This window comes from Mastomys coucha, unplaced genomic scaffold (assembly GCF_008632895.1).
Source record: "Mastomys coucha isolate ucsf_1 unplaced genomic scaffold, UCSF_Mcou_1 pScaffold3, whole genome shotgun sequence".
Taxonomy (NCBI): domain Eukaryota; kingdom Metazoa; phylum Chordata; class Mammalia; order Rodentia; family Muridae; genus Mastomys; species Mastomys coucha.
In genome coordinates this window covers 7,458,002-7,475,303 of record NW_022196909.1, presented here as the reverse complement: position 1 = coordinate 7,475,303, position 17,302 = coordinate 7,458,002, and the positions used below count along the sequence as shown (strand labels likewise).

Genomic DNA, 17,302 nt, shown 5'->3' with positions numbered 1-17,302 from the left:
GACCCACCAGAAAAGCCATAGGATGAAAACAAAATTAAGATGTGAAGAAGGTGTCAGAGCTCACCACCAGTTCAGGAACAGATGCCTGTAGTGGCCCCTATGGTACTGAAAGGGGCTTGCTTTAAAGAAAAAAAGACTTGAAGGGAAGGTGGGAGGGACTGAAGAAGACGTGGTTCTTTCTCTTCCCTCCCTCCCCATTTTGGATAGGGCTATGAGTTGAACAGAAAGAGATCTCTTAAATTAGAGGGCAATTTAGTCCCCAAAAACATTGCAAGTCTGCTATGGCTTTGCAGTGTGGTAGCAACAATGTCTTAATATATAGTAGATAAAAATATCATCCAAAATAGCCATGAACACATTGGTACAGGAGACAACTTCCTGAACTGAACACCAACGGCTTAGGTGCTAAGATCAACAACTGATAAGTGGGACCTCTTGAAACCAAAAGGCAAAGGACACTGTCAATAGGACAAAATGGCAGCCTACAGATTGGGAAAAGATCTTCACCAACTCTACATCTGACAGAGGGCTAACATCCAAGCTATATGAAGAACTCAAGAAGGTTTAGATACCAACAAACCAAATAACCTGATTTAAAAAAAACGGAGAATTCTCAGTAGAGGAATCTCGAATGGCAAAGAAGCAGTTATCAGGGAGATGGAAATAAAAGTGGCCCATCTCACACCCATCAGCATAGCCGAGATTAAAAACTCAAGTGACAGCACATGCTGGTGAGGATATAAAAGTGACCATCTCACACCCATTAGCATAGCTGAAATTAAAAACTCAAGTGATAGCACATGCTGGTGAGGATGTGGAGCAAGGGGAACACTCCTCCATTGCTGGTGGGACTGCAAACTTATACAATCACTCTGGAAATCAATTTGGCGGTTTCTCAAAAACTGGGAATAGTTCTCCCTCAAGACCCAGGTATACGACTCCTGGGCATGTACCCAAAAGATGTAAGGGTGGGACCTGGAGGAAAGGAGGGAGGGGGGCTGTGATCAGGATGTAAAGTGAATAAAAAATAATAAATAAATAAATAAATAATAAAAAATAATAAATTATTGAAAAAAATATTATCCAAAAACTAAGATAAAAATTCTTAAAAACCTGCTCCCACCCATTCGTATTCTAAAGTTAACCTATATATTGTGCTGTTAATTCTTAACTGAAATGTGTGAGTGAGTGTGTGTATTGTGTGAGTGTGTATGTGTGAGTGTATGTGAGTGTGTGTGAGTGTGCATGTGTATGTGTGTATGTGTGAATATGTGTGTGAGTATGTGTGAGTGTGTGTGTCTCTGTGTGTATGTGTGTGTGAATGTGTGTATGTGTGTGTGAGTGTGTGTGTAAGTGTATATGTGTGAATGTGTGTGAGTGTGTGTGTGAGTGTGTGTGTGTGTGTGTGTGTGTGTGTGTGTGTTTGTGTGAGTGTGTGTGAATAAGATGCAAAGATGTCTAAAGCAGAGCTGAGCAACAGAACGCGTTCCCCTGGGTAGGTGTCTACAGAAGGAGTAGAGTGGGCATCAGACGTCCTGGAAAGAGCGGAACCTTCTGCAAGACTGACTATGGATGAGAACTGCAGAAAAAACTGCATGGCTAGAGCTAGGTTATCTGGAGCGATCTTTAGCCAGCAGAGGATTTGTCCTTCCCAGGACTTTTCTTCACAGAGCAGAGTCTACGAGCCCGACCATGTACATGCGCGTGTATATGTTTGTGTGTGTGTACACAGACACATAATAAATGAGAAAGCAAGTGTGAGTATTCAAAGGCACATAACACATCTCCAGGGAAGTTCAGCATTCTCTTCTTGTTTCATGTGGCTTTCATGCTAGCTGACCGCTCATGTTAAAGGTGACAACTTATTTAAAAGATTAAAGACTTGATTATTATATATTACACAATATACTAAATTATCACAGTATACCCCTAGTTATGTACACTTACTCTGTGCTAGTTAAAACTTATTTTTTCTTTCCTTTCCTTCCTCTCCCTCTCTCTGTCTCTCTCTTTGTCTCTCTGTCTCTCTGTCTCTCTGTCTCTCTGTCTCTCTCTCTCTCTCTCTCTCTCTCTCTCCCTCTCTCTCTCTCTTTCTTCCTTCCTTCCTTTCCCTCCTCCCTTTCTTTGACGAAAGGTTGTTCTATGTAGTCCGGGTTGTCCTGAAACTTAGTCTGGAGACCAGGCCAGTCTGGAACCTACAGAAATCGCCTGCCTCTGCCTCTCCAGTTCCGGGACTAAAGGCTTGTGCCACCACACCCAGCTAAGACACTTATAAAGAAGTGAAATAAAAAGCTGAGCATGTATGAGTGCAAAATAAGAACTGCTTACAGCAGGAGTCCTGCTGACTGTGAGTTTAGATGCTCTTGCGTTTGCATGTAAAATGGAATCACATGACACAGAGTCTTGCTTTTTGGCTAAAATGTCCTATGGACCATATGCTCGTCCCGGAACTGCATACTCTCTAGGGTCTCCCCTTTGCATTCCTAGACAGCTTCCACGCCCACGCCCACACATGCGCACACAAGCTCTCACCCCCACCCCCCAACTCATCAGTGTCAAGTCTTGCCTGCTTCAGGTTCATGTTCTGCTTCTGGGACCTCAGATGTTTCAGACACCCCAGGCAACAATGACTCTCTGGTGTACTCAGGTATTTCATGTGCCTCAGACTCTTCATGGATTTCAGAATCCTCAGCATCAACCTCCTCATCAGCTTCATTGTCAGGATCGTCAGGGTCTACAAAGAATTACAAGAAACAAGTTATTACTTGGTTAAAGCCAACAAGGGATTGTTGGATAGTGCGAGGTGTAGAATAGAAAATAAGCCTAAGCCTGGTGTTCCTCCTGCATGTGGCTTCGGAGTGAACACAGATGAGTAACTACTGTATTCTATCTGTTAATATGGAGTGGTAGAGAAGGAGAGCCACCCTGTCAGCACACTCTTGGGGAACCAAAGGAGGGATTCCCTTAAGAGAAGAAATGTTTATAGCAGTCCCAAACGCTCTAACAGCAAGGGGCAAGAAACGGCCCAATTAATCGTGCTTACATACTTCTGTTGGGCAGTACCAGATTGACTCCCCATATAGATGCATAGTTAGCATAGAGGTATTAATAGGTCTATTATAGCTCATTGTAGTATTAATATAGCATGTTCACTTATGTGTTAATTGTACATTTAGGAAGTATAATTGCAAACTTTACATGGAAGTTCTTCAGAGGGAGATGGTCGGGTGTGAGAGAATCCACTTCCCAGTCTCTCTCATATATTTATGAAATGGACACAATTGTTTCTGAGTTCTCATTGCATTTGTTTCCCCACTCCTTTCTCCCAAGAGTCATGTTCTGATGGTGATGCTCTGGCACCTGGATTTTATCTAAACTAAGGTTTAAGACAGGGCAGCGGGTATGTTTGTGTTCTGTTTGTGTTAGGCTAAAGGTTTTATGGAAACACACACAAACATGAGGCAGGTTTCATAGACTCTTACTACAGCTCGTGAGGAAGTGATGTAATCTATGAAGGAACTTGAATGTTTCTTTCAATAATATATCACTTATTAAAACTTCTTAGGGGCTGGAGAGATGACTCAGCCGTTAAGCGCACTGATTGTTCTCCTGAAGGTCCTGAGTTCAAATCCCAGCAACCACATGGTGGCTCACAACCATCCGTAATGAGATCTGATGCTCTCTTCTGGTGTGTCTGACCACAGATACAGTGTACTTACATATAGTGAATAAGTAAATCTTTAAAAAAGAAAGAAGAAAAAAGAAAAAAGAAAAAAGCTTCTTAGAAGGGGGAGTGAAATACTCGCAGGAGCAAATACGGAGACAAAGTGTGGAGCAGGAAAGGCCATCTAGAGACTGCCCCACCTGGGGATCCATCCCATACACAGCCACCAAACCCAGACGCTATTTGGATGCCAAGAAGTGCTTGCTGACAGGAGCCTGATATAGCTGTCCCCTGAGAGGCTCTACCAGAGCCTGACCAATATAGAGGTGGAGGCTCGCAGCCAACCACCAGACTGAGCATGGGGTCCCCAATAGAGGAGTTAGAGAAAAGACTGAAGGAGCTGAAGGGGTTTGCAACCCCTTAGGAATAACAACAATATCAACCAAACAAATCCCCTAGAGCTCCCAGGAACTAAACCACCAACCAAGGAGTACACATGGAGGGGCCCACGGCTCCAGCCACATATGTAGCAGAGGATGGCCTTGTCGAACATCAACGGGAGGAGAGGCCCTTGGTCCTATGAAGGATTGATACCCCAGTGTAAGGGAATTTGAGGGCGGGGAGGTAGGAGTAGGTGGGTGGGTGGGTGGGGGAACACCCTCATAGAAGCAGGGTGAGGAAAGATGGGATAGGGGGTTTCCAGGGGGTGGGGGTGGTAAGCCAGAAAAGAGGATAACATTTGAAATGTAAATAAAGAAAATATCCAATAAAAGAGGTGATCATATGCAGCAGGGTGGTGGCACACGCCTTTAATCCCAGCGCTTGGGAGGCAGAGGCAGGTGGATTTCTGAGTTCAAGGCCAGCCTGGTCTACAGAGTGAGTTCCAGGACAGCCAGGGCTATACAGAGAAACCCTGTCTCAAAAAACCAAAAAAAAAAAAAAAAAAAAAAAAAAAAAAAAAAAAAATCATATGCATCCAATTTGTGTATACTCATTTATGTTATATTTATCTATACTAGGTATATTATAAAATACTTGTAACATCATAAATGTAATGTTATAAAATTATAAAGAGTTCACAACCTCTTTTTCTAAAACCTCTTTGGGACATCTGTGCCCCACAAAGTTTGGGAATGAGTCAAAAGACATTTTAGGAGCCTCGAACTATTTGTAATTTGACTATTGATCATGTGTTATGTTAGTTACCTATTGATTAATCATAAATCTCCCCAGACTGCCACTTGTTACCCTGGCAGTCTCCGTGAATGAGGCATTTAGCAATTGCTCAGCCGAATGCTTCTGGCTTACTGTCTCCTGATTTGGTGACGTTGTTGACCAGGGATGCCATATCTGAACACTTATTTCCAGGGTGGGAACCAGAAACCAATTATATTGAAAAACAGTTGTTAAAACACAGAACTATTTGGGGCTATAGCAAATGTGCTAAAACAAAACAAAAACAAAAACCAATCCCAAGGTTAGTCTGCATAAGTACTATAACAGGAACAGCAGTGAACACAGATATAAACTCTTGATGCAATGGAAACATGTCTGCAGTTGTACTGATGGCAAGTGAAGGGACAGCTAACACCACTACGGTTTGACGTCCACAGACCTCAGTTTGGGAGCCTCAATCTTAAAGAGAAAGTCCTTTCATAAAAGAGGTGGAAGTTTTAAGTATGAAGACCATGGGTATTGCAAGAGTTTGGCTGTGTCCCCAGGTCTTGCAGGATCCTTCCAGGAGAAGCAACAACTACAGCCATATGTAAAGCATGACAGAGTGGTGTAGCCTTCTTAGAGGGTGCACACGTGGGTCTGGTGCTAGGAGCAACTGGAGTCGATGTTGCCAGAAAGTGCTGGGCTCGAACTTCAAGACCTCGCTTGTTCGAGCTGCCTGCGCTCGGAATGAAGCCGGCGCAGTAGAGCCCCTTTTCTGATTAGGAAGCCTTGTCCTATGGATTCATTATCCCAGTGGGTATCTAATATAATGGAGGTTAGAACAGTTTGGGGATGAGAAGGTGCCTTCAGGGCCCAGGCATACACCTGCACCCTGGGCAACATGGGAGAGGTCTCTATAACCCTCTCAGGGGCAGCAGTAGCGAGGCAGGGCTAAGTGATGTGCGCACGGTTAGTCTGCTCCTGCTTGCCTTTCGCTTTCTTAGACGCAAGGTCCATCATCCTTTGCTTCTCTTCTTCCATTCTTAGTTCCTCTTCTTTGACTTTCCTGAAATGAAAACAAATACAGTTCGGTTTCGAAAAACAAAATCAGGCAAGTCTAGGAGTGACTGCTCCCAGTGGCGGGCGGGCGAGCACCGATCTTCTAGGAATGAATGCTCACAGCTGCAGGCAGGCGAGCGCGCGCTGAAGACTCCACCATCAAATTCCCACACTGCTTTTTATGTTGGGAATGTACAACTTTATCCCGGTATTTTTGCTGAGAGTATGTGCAATGTTATACGTTAAACCATGGCTGTCAGTCAGGTGGCCTGTTACACTGAGGGCAAGAGTCCCCAAGGGGTATTGAGGGGAAGGTAGAGGACCTGCAATGTCTACCTCAGACTTCATGGGTGATGTCCGCAGTATAACATTAAGTGAGAAAAAGCCCCTAGAATATACAACTATATACACAATATAATCTTAACTTTGCAGCAGTATATATGAGAACTGGAGGGCTAACATTAATCAAATTATAGACAGTAGTAATTTCTGCATAGTAGTAGCATGAGAGTTCAATTTATAACATTTGCACTAGTTTTTTTCTCCATTGAATAAGAAACATAATGTTTCTTTTTAATCATAATAATTTGGGGTCTGGAGAGGTGGCTCAGGGCTTAAGAATACTTGCTGCTTTTATACAGGTCCCAAGGGTTATCCCAAGCACCAACGTGCAGCTTACAACCGTCTGTAACTCCAGCTCCAGACAGCACCAAAAGCTCTCGTCTGTAACTCCAGCTCCAGACAGCACCAAAAGCTCTCATCTAGACTCCAAGGCTACCTGCAGTCATGTGTGCACACATCGTCCTCCATATATACATATGTATATATGTATATATATATATATTATATATTTATAAAGCTTTAACATCCAAATGATGAATTTCTTCGATTTGGGGGTTTGGGTCTTTTGCTATGTATTGTAACGTTAAATACTGGTCCCCAAGTTCTGGCTGCCCACAGAGACAAGCAAGTGATGCTAGGTGACCTTGCTCCTTAATTAAAAACTATTGATTGAATAAGGATGCTGACAGGCTACCTCTGGGGAAAAGAGAGATGGATGGAGTTTCGGTTCCTGGGATTGTGGTCTGAGGCTGGAGACCACAAAGGAGAAGAGAAGAGAAGGTGGCAAGTGGAGAAGACGCCATGGGGTAAGCGATCATGAGAACTGGCCATGTGAGCTGGCTACTCAGAGTAAGAGTGGCCAAGGTGACATATGACCAGTGATATCTTGGGGTGTCTGAGTGAGAAGTAGACATAAGAAGTACATGAGAAGTAGGCACAGAGGGTAGATATCTGCCTAGTGCTTTTAAGGCTTATTATAAAATATATTTATTTTATAAAATATAAAAGTTTTGTGTCTTTTACCTGGGAACTGAATGATCTAAGGCAGGGTGGAAATCCCTGACTGAGTTTAAAAAATGATTACAATACTTCACACCCAGGTTTACACTAGGCAGGCACTGTACAACTGAACTACAGACCTTGTTCCATAATGATGAGATTTAGAGAGCCTCTGAGAGTGGGAGCTTCAGGAATAGGGGGAACGTGTATTCCATTGAGGTCGAAGCACCCACTCATTACTAACAACAGTGAAAATAGGTAAATGGGAAACCAGTAAGATGTGCGAAGAAAGGCTTTGTGCATTAAAAATTAAAGAGATATGCCTAGGAATTTAGAAATAGGCACACCACAGCACAAAGAAACGTTTGAAAGGTTGAGTGTATCTCACAAAGACAACATTTGAGTATTTATCAACAGGAAACCAAGGACAAAATGCTAAGTGCGAGAAGCAGCCCCTGGAGACACTCCCAAAAGCCATGTGGTAGGAGTTTGCGTCTGTTTTTCCTTCTTTGGAAGCTAGTGACATCTCTTCTCTTTGGAAGACATGGCTACTTTATGTCTGGCTAAGGTTCTCTCACTGTATCCTGTGTTCTTGGTGCTACTGGGATTCTCCTCCTTCATGGCCCAGACCACGCCAACGACCGAGTCTTCTGGACCACTCTCCTTCCCGTTCAGCCTTCACATCTGAATCAGGTGACTCTGGGCAAGGCTGTTTAAGAGAATTTCCTTTTTTCTAAAACTGAGATAAAATATGCTGCTAGGAAGACTCCAGGGCCTGAGCCAGGCTGAGAAAGAACCTATAAATCATTTGAAACAATGATGGCAGATTATCTTGCATTTAACTGGATTATGTGCAGATGCCTGCTGGAAACATTGGGGACTCTAGCATGTTTTCAGATCTTTTACCTGGGTTTTGTTAACCCTGCTATGCTTTTCTCCATTTTGATCAGCCTGTAAAATCTTTAGATGTCCCTGTGAGGCATTTGCTCCTTGCTGTTTCAAGCTTTATTTTCTGTATATATAAAAAACTTTTTCTATGAAATGTCCACTTTTGAGTTTTAAGAATCATCATATGGAAACCTAGGGAAGCATATGTCAGTTCAAGCATTAAGAAGCCTATGAACATGTGAAAACTTTTAGTCAAATGATCAGAAATTGCAGAAATAGAAAAGTCTAGATAGTAAAAGTCAGGAGAAGGAAAGTATTTTTGGGAAACACAGTTCTAAAAAGTTATATATGCATCTATCTTATCTGTTTAAAATTAGCATATCACCAACTGATGGTGAGTTTTATTGTAATTTTACTTTACGATGTTATCTATTCTTTGAGGGACCTTTCATGGTCATACTCTTCCCAGAAATCATGAATTGTTAAGTGAAGGTCCCCGTGCCAGGTTTGGAATACCTCCGTACTGAGTTGTTGGTCAGGGAGGCCTCAAAGGTTCCACCCAACAACACAGGCATTTGTCATTGCTCTTGGTTTTCCACCATAACTAGATGGTAAGATCCTATTATTGAAGAAAGCATATACTTGGCTACAGGTCATAGAGAAGTCACATTGGAAGTGAGATACTAACTTCTTTGCTATTAGCTAGCTTCCATCATGCTAGCAGATGCTATGGAGGAAGCTGAGGGAGAAAGTCATCAATAGTTTTATTGAGCTGTGAATCCTCTGTGTAAAGGAATTTTTTTGAAGCATTTTCTAGGCCTTGTAGCTGGGAATCTTCTCCATTTCTATTCCTATTATTCTTTTTTTTTATTAGATATTTTCTTTATTTACATGTAAATTTCTCCTTTCCCAGTTTCCCCTCCAAAAAACAAAGAAACAAACAAACAAAAAAAACCCCTGTTGCCTCCCCCCTCCCCATGCCTGCCACCCCACCCTCTCCCACTTTTTGGCCCTGGCATTCCCCTTGTGTAGAGGAATTTTAATACAACAGTGTAGCTACTCTGGTCTATGTTATCAGCCTGGAATACAGACACACCCTTATTAGTACACACTTTTAATACCTCTGGCTAAAATACAGACATGACTTTAGTACACATTTTAATCCCAAACAATGATGTCTAATTGAGGGGCAGACAAAGTTATGACTCAGAGACAGATTTGACAGAATGAATCATAGATAAAATACACCCAACTCTCATAAGAACTGACAGGAAAGAGAGACCACTTCAGATAAGTGCAGTGAGTTCAGTTGAGTTCATGCAGTTCTGTTTAGTTCCTGTAGTCAGTGCAGTTCAGTTTGTGGATTTCAGAGGTTGTTTTTCCAAGCAAAGCAATTCAGCCAGAAGCCTAGAGAAGCCAATTTGAATCAGTCAGCTTGGAGAGAAGTTTGAGCCAGAATAGCTGAGTTGAACCAGCCAGCCAGAGTTCAGAAAGAGATAGAAAGAGTGAGTTTATTCAGCAGTAAGTTTCAGAGGCTGAAACATTCTAGGCATAGGTCAGTAGATGGAGGCTGGAAGCTGAGGCCTTCAAGGTCTGAGCTTGCAGAATATTAGATTATTTAGAGGCCAGAAACTTCCAAGCCTAGACCTAGGGATAGGGATAGATAGAACAAAGAAAGAAATGCTCTATGCTCAGTCCAAGCTGTGTATTCTCACAGCTTGGATCTCATTACTTCATCTAAGGAAATAAAAGTGACATTTACATTTAGTTCCCAACATGGCTGCAAGAAAAATCCAACATGATTGGAGAAGGAGAGAGCCCAGCAACGTTGCAGAAAGCAGAGGACATGACACATCTGACAGAAAGCCTCAGAGGACAGGAGGCATCTGACAACTTAGAGAGACTCCAGAGACTCTGAGCCATGGGAGCCTAGAGCCCAATAGCAGGAATGATGTAGGAGCCTCTGAGATAGTGAATCACAGGAAGCCATCCCCAAAGAAAACCTTAATTATGTGGACAGACTCTTCCTGCATTAAAAAACGAGAGACTCCACTTCAGATCCCACGAGACTGAGGGCAGGAGTTGAGGGGGAAAACTATTACTTGAAAAAGCCACCGCTGTACTTCTTGCAACCGTGACTATCAGAATAAACTTTTCCCTGTTTTCACTTGCAATCTTTATACATTTCCTCTTGAAAAAAGGTTGAAAAAAATAACTGTACAAGGAACAATTCTCAAAAAAAGGTTGAAAAATAATTATACAACAACAAAAATTGCTGTCCATCAAGAAAAATTAGTTATGCTAATACAAAGACTTGAGAGACAAGAGACAAAAAAAGTAAGAGAAGAGGAAGTTCCTACTTGTGAACCTATGGCACCTAGTGAAATCCAGGATTAAGGTCGACAGCTCAGGGAACCTACAGAGCCACCTCTTAGTGAGGCCGAGGAAAGGTGGCCACCCCCACCGGCTTTCCCAGTTACCTAGGACAAATGCCCGAACATGGTGAAAATTCTCAAAACAATCTAGTCTGGAATCCTATTAAAATACAAGATCTTAGACATTTTGAAGAATTAATAGTAACTTAGTAACTTATAGAATGCACTCATCCTATGTGAGACAGATGTTAAATACTTGGGCCACCCAAAACAGGATTATCCCCCAAGACTGGAAAAATTTAGCAGCAGCTGTACTGGGAGATGGTTCTCAATTATAATGGCAGACTTGGTGGTAAGAAGCTGCATTTATGGATGATCATAATAGATCTAAAGGTACTAATATTATCAAAGACGATAAATCAGCCAATTTGCTGATTTACAACAGCAGATGCAATTTGATGACTCAACTACTATACAACGTACTTTAATAGCTTTTAGAGCCTGCAATAAGGTGAAGGAACAAATAAAAGTCCTATGGCATTCACAAAGACTATGAAAAGCTCCAGGGAGACTTTTATTGACTTCTTACACAGATTAATATAATCTATAAACAAGAAAATATCAGATCCAGATTCAAGACAGGTATTAATTGAAAGTTTAGCTTTTGAAATTGCAAATTCAGACTGTGAAAAAGGTTTTGGACCTTTAACACTTGATCAGCACCCATGGATAAAAGGATTAGAACTACTGCTGATACTGCCCCTATGTAACTGGACAAGCAATGACCAATAATCCTACATATCAAAATGTCTCTCTCTCTTTTTTTAACTGTGGGATACAAGATCATTTGAAAAGGGATTATAAATAAGGCATCCCTAGAGACTTCTCTAGAAGAACTCAGCCTTCTGGGATTTTTAGAAGGTGTGGTAAGGCACTGGACTAATAAATGCAGATGAGTAAGAGATATGTAGGGTAAATTCTTACGAATAAGAATCTCTCTATGAGATAATTCTCTAAATATGGGAAACTCCCTAAGGGCATTCGCTAGTACCCCATAAACAAGCAACATGAGCCAGGCATTTCCTGCCAGTGAACCACAGAGCAACTAGAGAAAGCTAACCTAGGTATTGGAGAGCTAATGCATGCTATAGAAGCAGCGCCACTCTGGACTTAACCACAAGTAGCCCAACAAACGAGGCAGAGCAGCTCTACTTGATAGAACAAGAAACTCTGGAGCTATCGGGAAACCAACATCTCTTCTATCTTTAAAACGGCCAACTGACAAACCTGTGTGGGAAGAGCAATGGCCTTTGGATGAAGAAAAATTATAGGAAATTGATCACTTGGAACCTCAACATACAGAACGGTCCACATGTCCTTGGAATTCTCCTGTATTTTTCATTAAAAAGAAATCTGGGCCAGGCGGTGGTGGCGCATGCCTTGAATCTCAGCACTTGGGAGGCAGAGGCAAAGGCAGGCGGATTTCTGAGTTTGAGGCCAGCCTGGTCTACAGAGTGAGTTCCAGGACAGCCAGGGTGACACAGAGAAACCCTGTCTCGAAACAAACAAACAAACAAACAAACAAACAAACAACAACAACAAATCAGGAAATTAGAAGATGTTGACTAACTTAAGGGCTACAAATAAAGTGGGTCCATTATAGACTGGAATGCCCTTACCTTCTCTATTACCAAAAGGATGGCCTATAATAATAATCAATTTAAAAGACTACTTATTATTCCCTTGCAAGAGCAAGATAGAGAAAATTTTGATTTTACAGTTCCTACTTATAACAATGCTCAACCTGCAAAAAGATATAAATGGAAAGTTCTTCTTCAAGAAATGTTAAATAGTCTAACTATCTGCCAGCAGTTTTTTAAACAGCTTCTAGAAATTGTAAACAAATTTCCTCAATCCATAATTTACCATTATATGGATGATATCTTGTTGGCCAATTCTGATGTCATATATATTAAAGAGAATGTTTAATAAAGCAAAAAAGATTTTTACCTATTTAGGGTAATGCTCCTGAAACAAATACAGAGATGAGAGTATCAGCTCTCTAGGATTTAAATTAAGTCAACCACATGAGGTAAAAATCAAGAGTTCTATTGAGGTTTGGTGTGTTGCTATGTATGTATGCTAAATACTGGCCCCCCAAGGTCTGGTCACATGAGGGACAAGGAAATCCTTATGTATGCCAAATTGCTGGCACCAGCAGTCCCTGAGGGAAGAGTGAGGATGATTAGAGAAAAGGCAAGAAGAAGACACAGAGACAAGAAATAGATTCGGGAGGACTCTCAGTGAATACTGTTGCCCTGAGTTTAACTGGTACAGAGTTCTTATAACCCACAGTGCTATGGGAAGCAAAAATCACAAGCTAGCAGAGACAATGGCTGACATACATAGGATATCTGTCCCCATGCAGTCCTCTCCTGTCCCTTCCACCAAGGTTAACAGAATGCTCATCCCCTTGCCTTGAGCCTCAAGTGTGTCTCCTCTTATTGTTCCATGTGTCAGCAGGCCAGGAAATCTGCCTACATGCAGAACATCCTACCAGGTCAGCAGACCCTGACCTGCTTTGACCTTGCCTAGCAGGCAAACTTTTACTCTGCTAGAGAAGCAGAAAAATGGCCCCTGACACCCAATAATGCTATGCGACCTTGCCCCCAAGTTATCTCTGATTGTTCAATAAAGATGCTTACAAGCCTATAGCTGGGCACAAGAGAGGTAGGAGGGCTTGGGTTCCCAGGCTTCAGGTCAGCGGCAGAGACCATGAGAAGGGAGAGAGAGGAAAACATCATGAGAGAACGGATCATGCGGACTGGTCCTGAGGGCTGGCCAGACTGAGTGAGAGTAGCCCAGGAAGAACATGGCAAGTCTTATCTTGGGGTCTTCAACAGGGAAATAGACAAAATAGCTTACAGGGTTGATATCTGCCCAGCTCTAGTGGTGTCTAAGGCTTATTATAAATATAAAAGTTTTGTGTCTTTTATTAGGGAACTGACTGATCAAAGGCAGGTGGAAACCCTCGATTAAATATTTACCACAACAGAGAAGAATTACAGACTCTTAATGACTTTCAAAAACTATTGGGAGATATTAACTGGTTACAGCCTACTATTGGATTAGTTGCTCAAGAACTGAGTAAATTGTTTAAACTTTACAAGGTGATTCAAAATTAAACAGTTCTAGATAATTAACAGCTGAAACAGGCAGAACAAAAAGTGTGGGATGCACATGAGGACTGCCTGGATCCCAAGCGTGACTGCATTTTAGATGTCTTGCCTTCGGCTCATTCCCCTACTGCACTCATTATGCAGAGAGAAGACAATATTTTAGAGAGGATCTTCTTAGCACATAGACAGAGTAAAAAACTAAAAACTTACGCTGAAAAGGTTTCTGCTCTAACTGAAAAAGGAAGAATAAGACATTGTCAACTACGATCAGGAAAAGACCCAGCAGAAATCACCCTTAAACTGTGAAAATATTATGGGTAATTAATCAAGATTGGCAAAGAGCTTGTCACAATTATTTGGGAGAAATTAACAATAAGTATCCCTCAAACAAGCTACCCCAGTTCATAAAAAGAACTGGATCCTCTCCCATACAGTAAAAGGGAGACCTAGTTCTGAAGCTCTTGTATTCTCTACCAATGCAAATAAGTCAGGGATTGCAGGTTAGAAGTTAGGAAATATAAGTAAATTAATTCAAAGCCCATATAGATTCAGTTAAAAAAAATCAGAGGTATATGTAATTCTGACAATTTTATCAGATTTTTTGGAACATATCGGTATAATTATTGACTCAATTCCCAGAGAAGGTTGTGTTACATATAAAATTGGCTGAACTTATTTCTGATTATTCAGAATTAACATCATTACTAATGCAACTGCAACAGACAATTTGAAACAGAAATTATCCATTACATATCACCCATATTTGATCTCACATGGAATTGCCTGGTCTATTGGCACAAAGAAAGAAAGAAATTGACCAATTATTAATAGGAAATGTGCTAGAAGCTTCAAAATTCCATAACAGATGTCATATTAAGAGCAAGGTTTAAAAGAGAAAAATTTCCATTTCTTGCCCACAAGCCAAAGAAAAGTGTAAAAAAAAAGAAAAAGTTCTACTTGTTTTTTGTATAATCAAGTTCCATTTGCTGAAAGTACCCCTAAGGGGACCAAAAGAAATGAAAGTTGACAGATTGATGTGTTTTACTTTGCAGAATTTAGGAAATTAAAATTTGTGTATCATACCATTGATACATAGTCAGGATTTCAACAGGCTTTGCTTTGAGTTCTGAAAAGCCTTACTCGGCATTGCACATTTGTTGGAAGTGACGGTTACAATGGGATGGATACCCTTGCAAGTTAAGAATGATAATGCCCCCCCCCCATTTCCATGAAAAGGAAGCTTTCTTGCATATTATGGCATCTAGCATGTTACAGGTCACTGTGCCATTGGGGACCTTGCAAGTGGAGCAGCGAAAGAGCAGTTTCCGACTTGTCAAACACAGCCCGTTGGTTGGTTCCATCATGGTGGGTATGCTCCCACCCGAGAGGCAGAGCCCCAGCACTGTGTGTCGTGAGGACTTGGGCTGCTATGGAGTCTTGCTCTGACCATTGCTCTCGTGGTTGACTCATCCCTCGTAATCTAGGAGTGGTATGAAAACTCCATGGGGGTTTCCAGCCCCTCACTGGGCAGTGTCACTGGTGCTTATGAGAAGAGTGACTGACCTTTTTCAAGCATTGCTTCTGGAGAGATGTAGGTTGTTAGTAAAGTTAAGATGTTTTGTTAGTGGTTTTGACATACAAGGTCTTGGGGAACAATTTAAATTTCAGAAAGGCATGGTCTTGATAATTGGGCAAGGGATTTTTGAGGTCAGCAAACAAGAACAACGACAGCCTGACTAGTAGCAGCTGGCACACCTTTCTGGTTAAAGCTGGGCCGGTGGTCAAGGTGATGGTTGACTTCTTGAACCCATCTTTGCCCTTGGCTTCCCAATATGATTTAATAAAAAGCTGATGGCGAGTGGGTGGGCATCCTGAGGATTTAAAGCAGAAATGACTTTTTTTTTTATCTAAAAGTTTATATTTGTGATTCTTTAAAGTTTTTTTTTTTTTTTTAAATAAGACTACCTCTTAAGATAAGTAAAGTGATAGATCCTTTCATTGTAATGGAAAGTTGCAGCCTGTTAGTGAGAGAACTGTCTGAGGACAAAATACCTTGCTTGCTTATACTTTGCTAATCTAAATAAGTTTCATAATCAGGCATGTATGTGGGTTCTTGGGAATAATTTGGTTTTTTAATCTGTATTACATAAAATGTTTAATCATGTAAGTGTACTGAGAATATACTTTTTAAAATGTATAGTTATTGTATTTATTCACTTAAAAATAGAATGTAACCATATTATAATTGTTACATTGCTTGAAAGATTTTGCTGGGATATATAAGTTGTGGGAAAAGAAATAAAGTTGTTGGAGCCTTGCTTCATTCACCGTGTGTGTGTGTGTGTGTGTGTGTGTGTGTGTGTGTGTGTGTGTGTGTGTGTGTATGTGTGTGGGGGGGTGAATGTGTGTGTGCCTGCTTAACATTAATCAATGACCCACATCCCCTTCAGATTTGCTGAACACACTGTTGGAGCTGGCCTCTGACAACATACAATCCAACAGATCAAGTAGTTATAAAAAGATTTAAGTGTACCTTAAAGGAGATGCTTAATAAACAGAAAGGGGGAAGAAGAATTCCCAGAAGCAGACTGAATAACACTTTATTAACTTAATTGTTTTGAATGCCAATGATGTAGGAACAGGAGCTGCCAAAAGACACTGGACTATACAAACAAACGAATGAACAAACAAACAAATGAACAAACCTCTGAATTAGGTCAGCCTGCATACCGAAAAGATGTTTAACATCAGAATGGAAGTCTGGGGAAGAGGTTTTCTCTTTATTTCCACGGGTGATGAAAGGCTACGGTTCCATCGAAATTGATATAGATCCAATCTGATGCAAGGAAGGAAGAGATGCAGAGAGAAATGCAGAGGACACAGAAAGCCGATCCCCTCTTGCAAAGGGGATCAACAAACTGACTGAAAAAGGACAGACCCTTCATCAGGCTGGCAAACTGAAAAACCGTGATGCAGGAGTAGACTTCTGCTGAAAGACAGATGATCAGCACTGCAGTTGTTAAGGGTCATCGTATCGACATGTTCTCATAAGCACATTTGGACTGTCAAGTTTGTGGGAGTGATAATTGTTTCTGTTGTAATGGTTAAACTATATACAATTTTTAGTGCCGCAGGCCGACCGATCTGGGCCTCCCTCAACCCGCGGGAGAAACGGGGGTCCTAGTCAGGTCGACAAGACGTAGGCAAAGAAATGACAGACAGAACCGACACAAGGGTGTATTAGATCTGAATGTATTTGTATAAGGTGAAATTCAGGCTTAAATACCATATAGCAAGCAGGGCAGATGACAAGAGTCATGTAGCCAGGTGGGGGTAACAGCAAGAGACGCAAGACTGAGGTCATGTAGACAAGTGACCGCACATCAAGGTCAGTGGGGTTTGGTCGTCAGGTGTGAAGAGGAGTGGAGCCCTCCCTGTTGAGGCTTTTTGGTATTCCTAGGCTAATTCACTGATTCTGCTGGAGGCAATGACTAGGAGGGTCTGACCTGACACTCCTAGCTAATGTCCTTGAGTGAGGGAAGCCCTTCATCACTCTCTAGTATGGGAAACATCTCTAGCTATTGTAAACTATTATTGTCCTAAGGAATGTGCCTGACCCTTGTTAGCTCTAGCAAGGC

At 41.5% G+C, this 17,302-nt stretch overlaps 1 protein-coding gene across 10 annotated transcripts in view; it reads right to left on the bottom strand.

Moving 5' to 3' along the window:
- Ak9 (adenylate kinase 9) overlaps positions 1 to 17,302 on the bottom strand; it is a 137,443-nt gene that overhangs the window by 59,505 nt on the left and 60,636 nt on the right. For all 10 annotated transcript variants that reach the window (XR_004112534.1, XM_031348417.1, XM_031348419.1 and 7 more), the window contains 2 exons: positions 5,812 to 5,888; positions 2,567 to 2,734 (listed from right to left, as the gene is read on the bottom strand). Coding sequence is in view for 9 of the 10 variants with exons in the window: in XM_031348417.1 (XP_031204277.1) it covers positions 2,567 to 2,734; positions 5,812 to 5,888 (245 nt within the window). In the remaining variant the exon portion in view is untranslated. The remainder of the gene's footprint in view (positions 1 to 2,566; positions 2,735 to 5,811; positions 5,889 to 17,302) is intronic.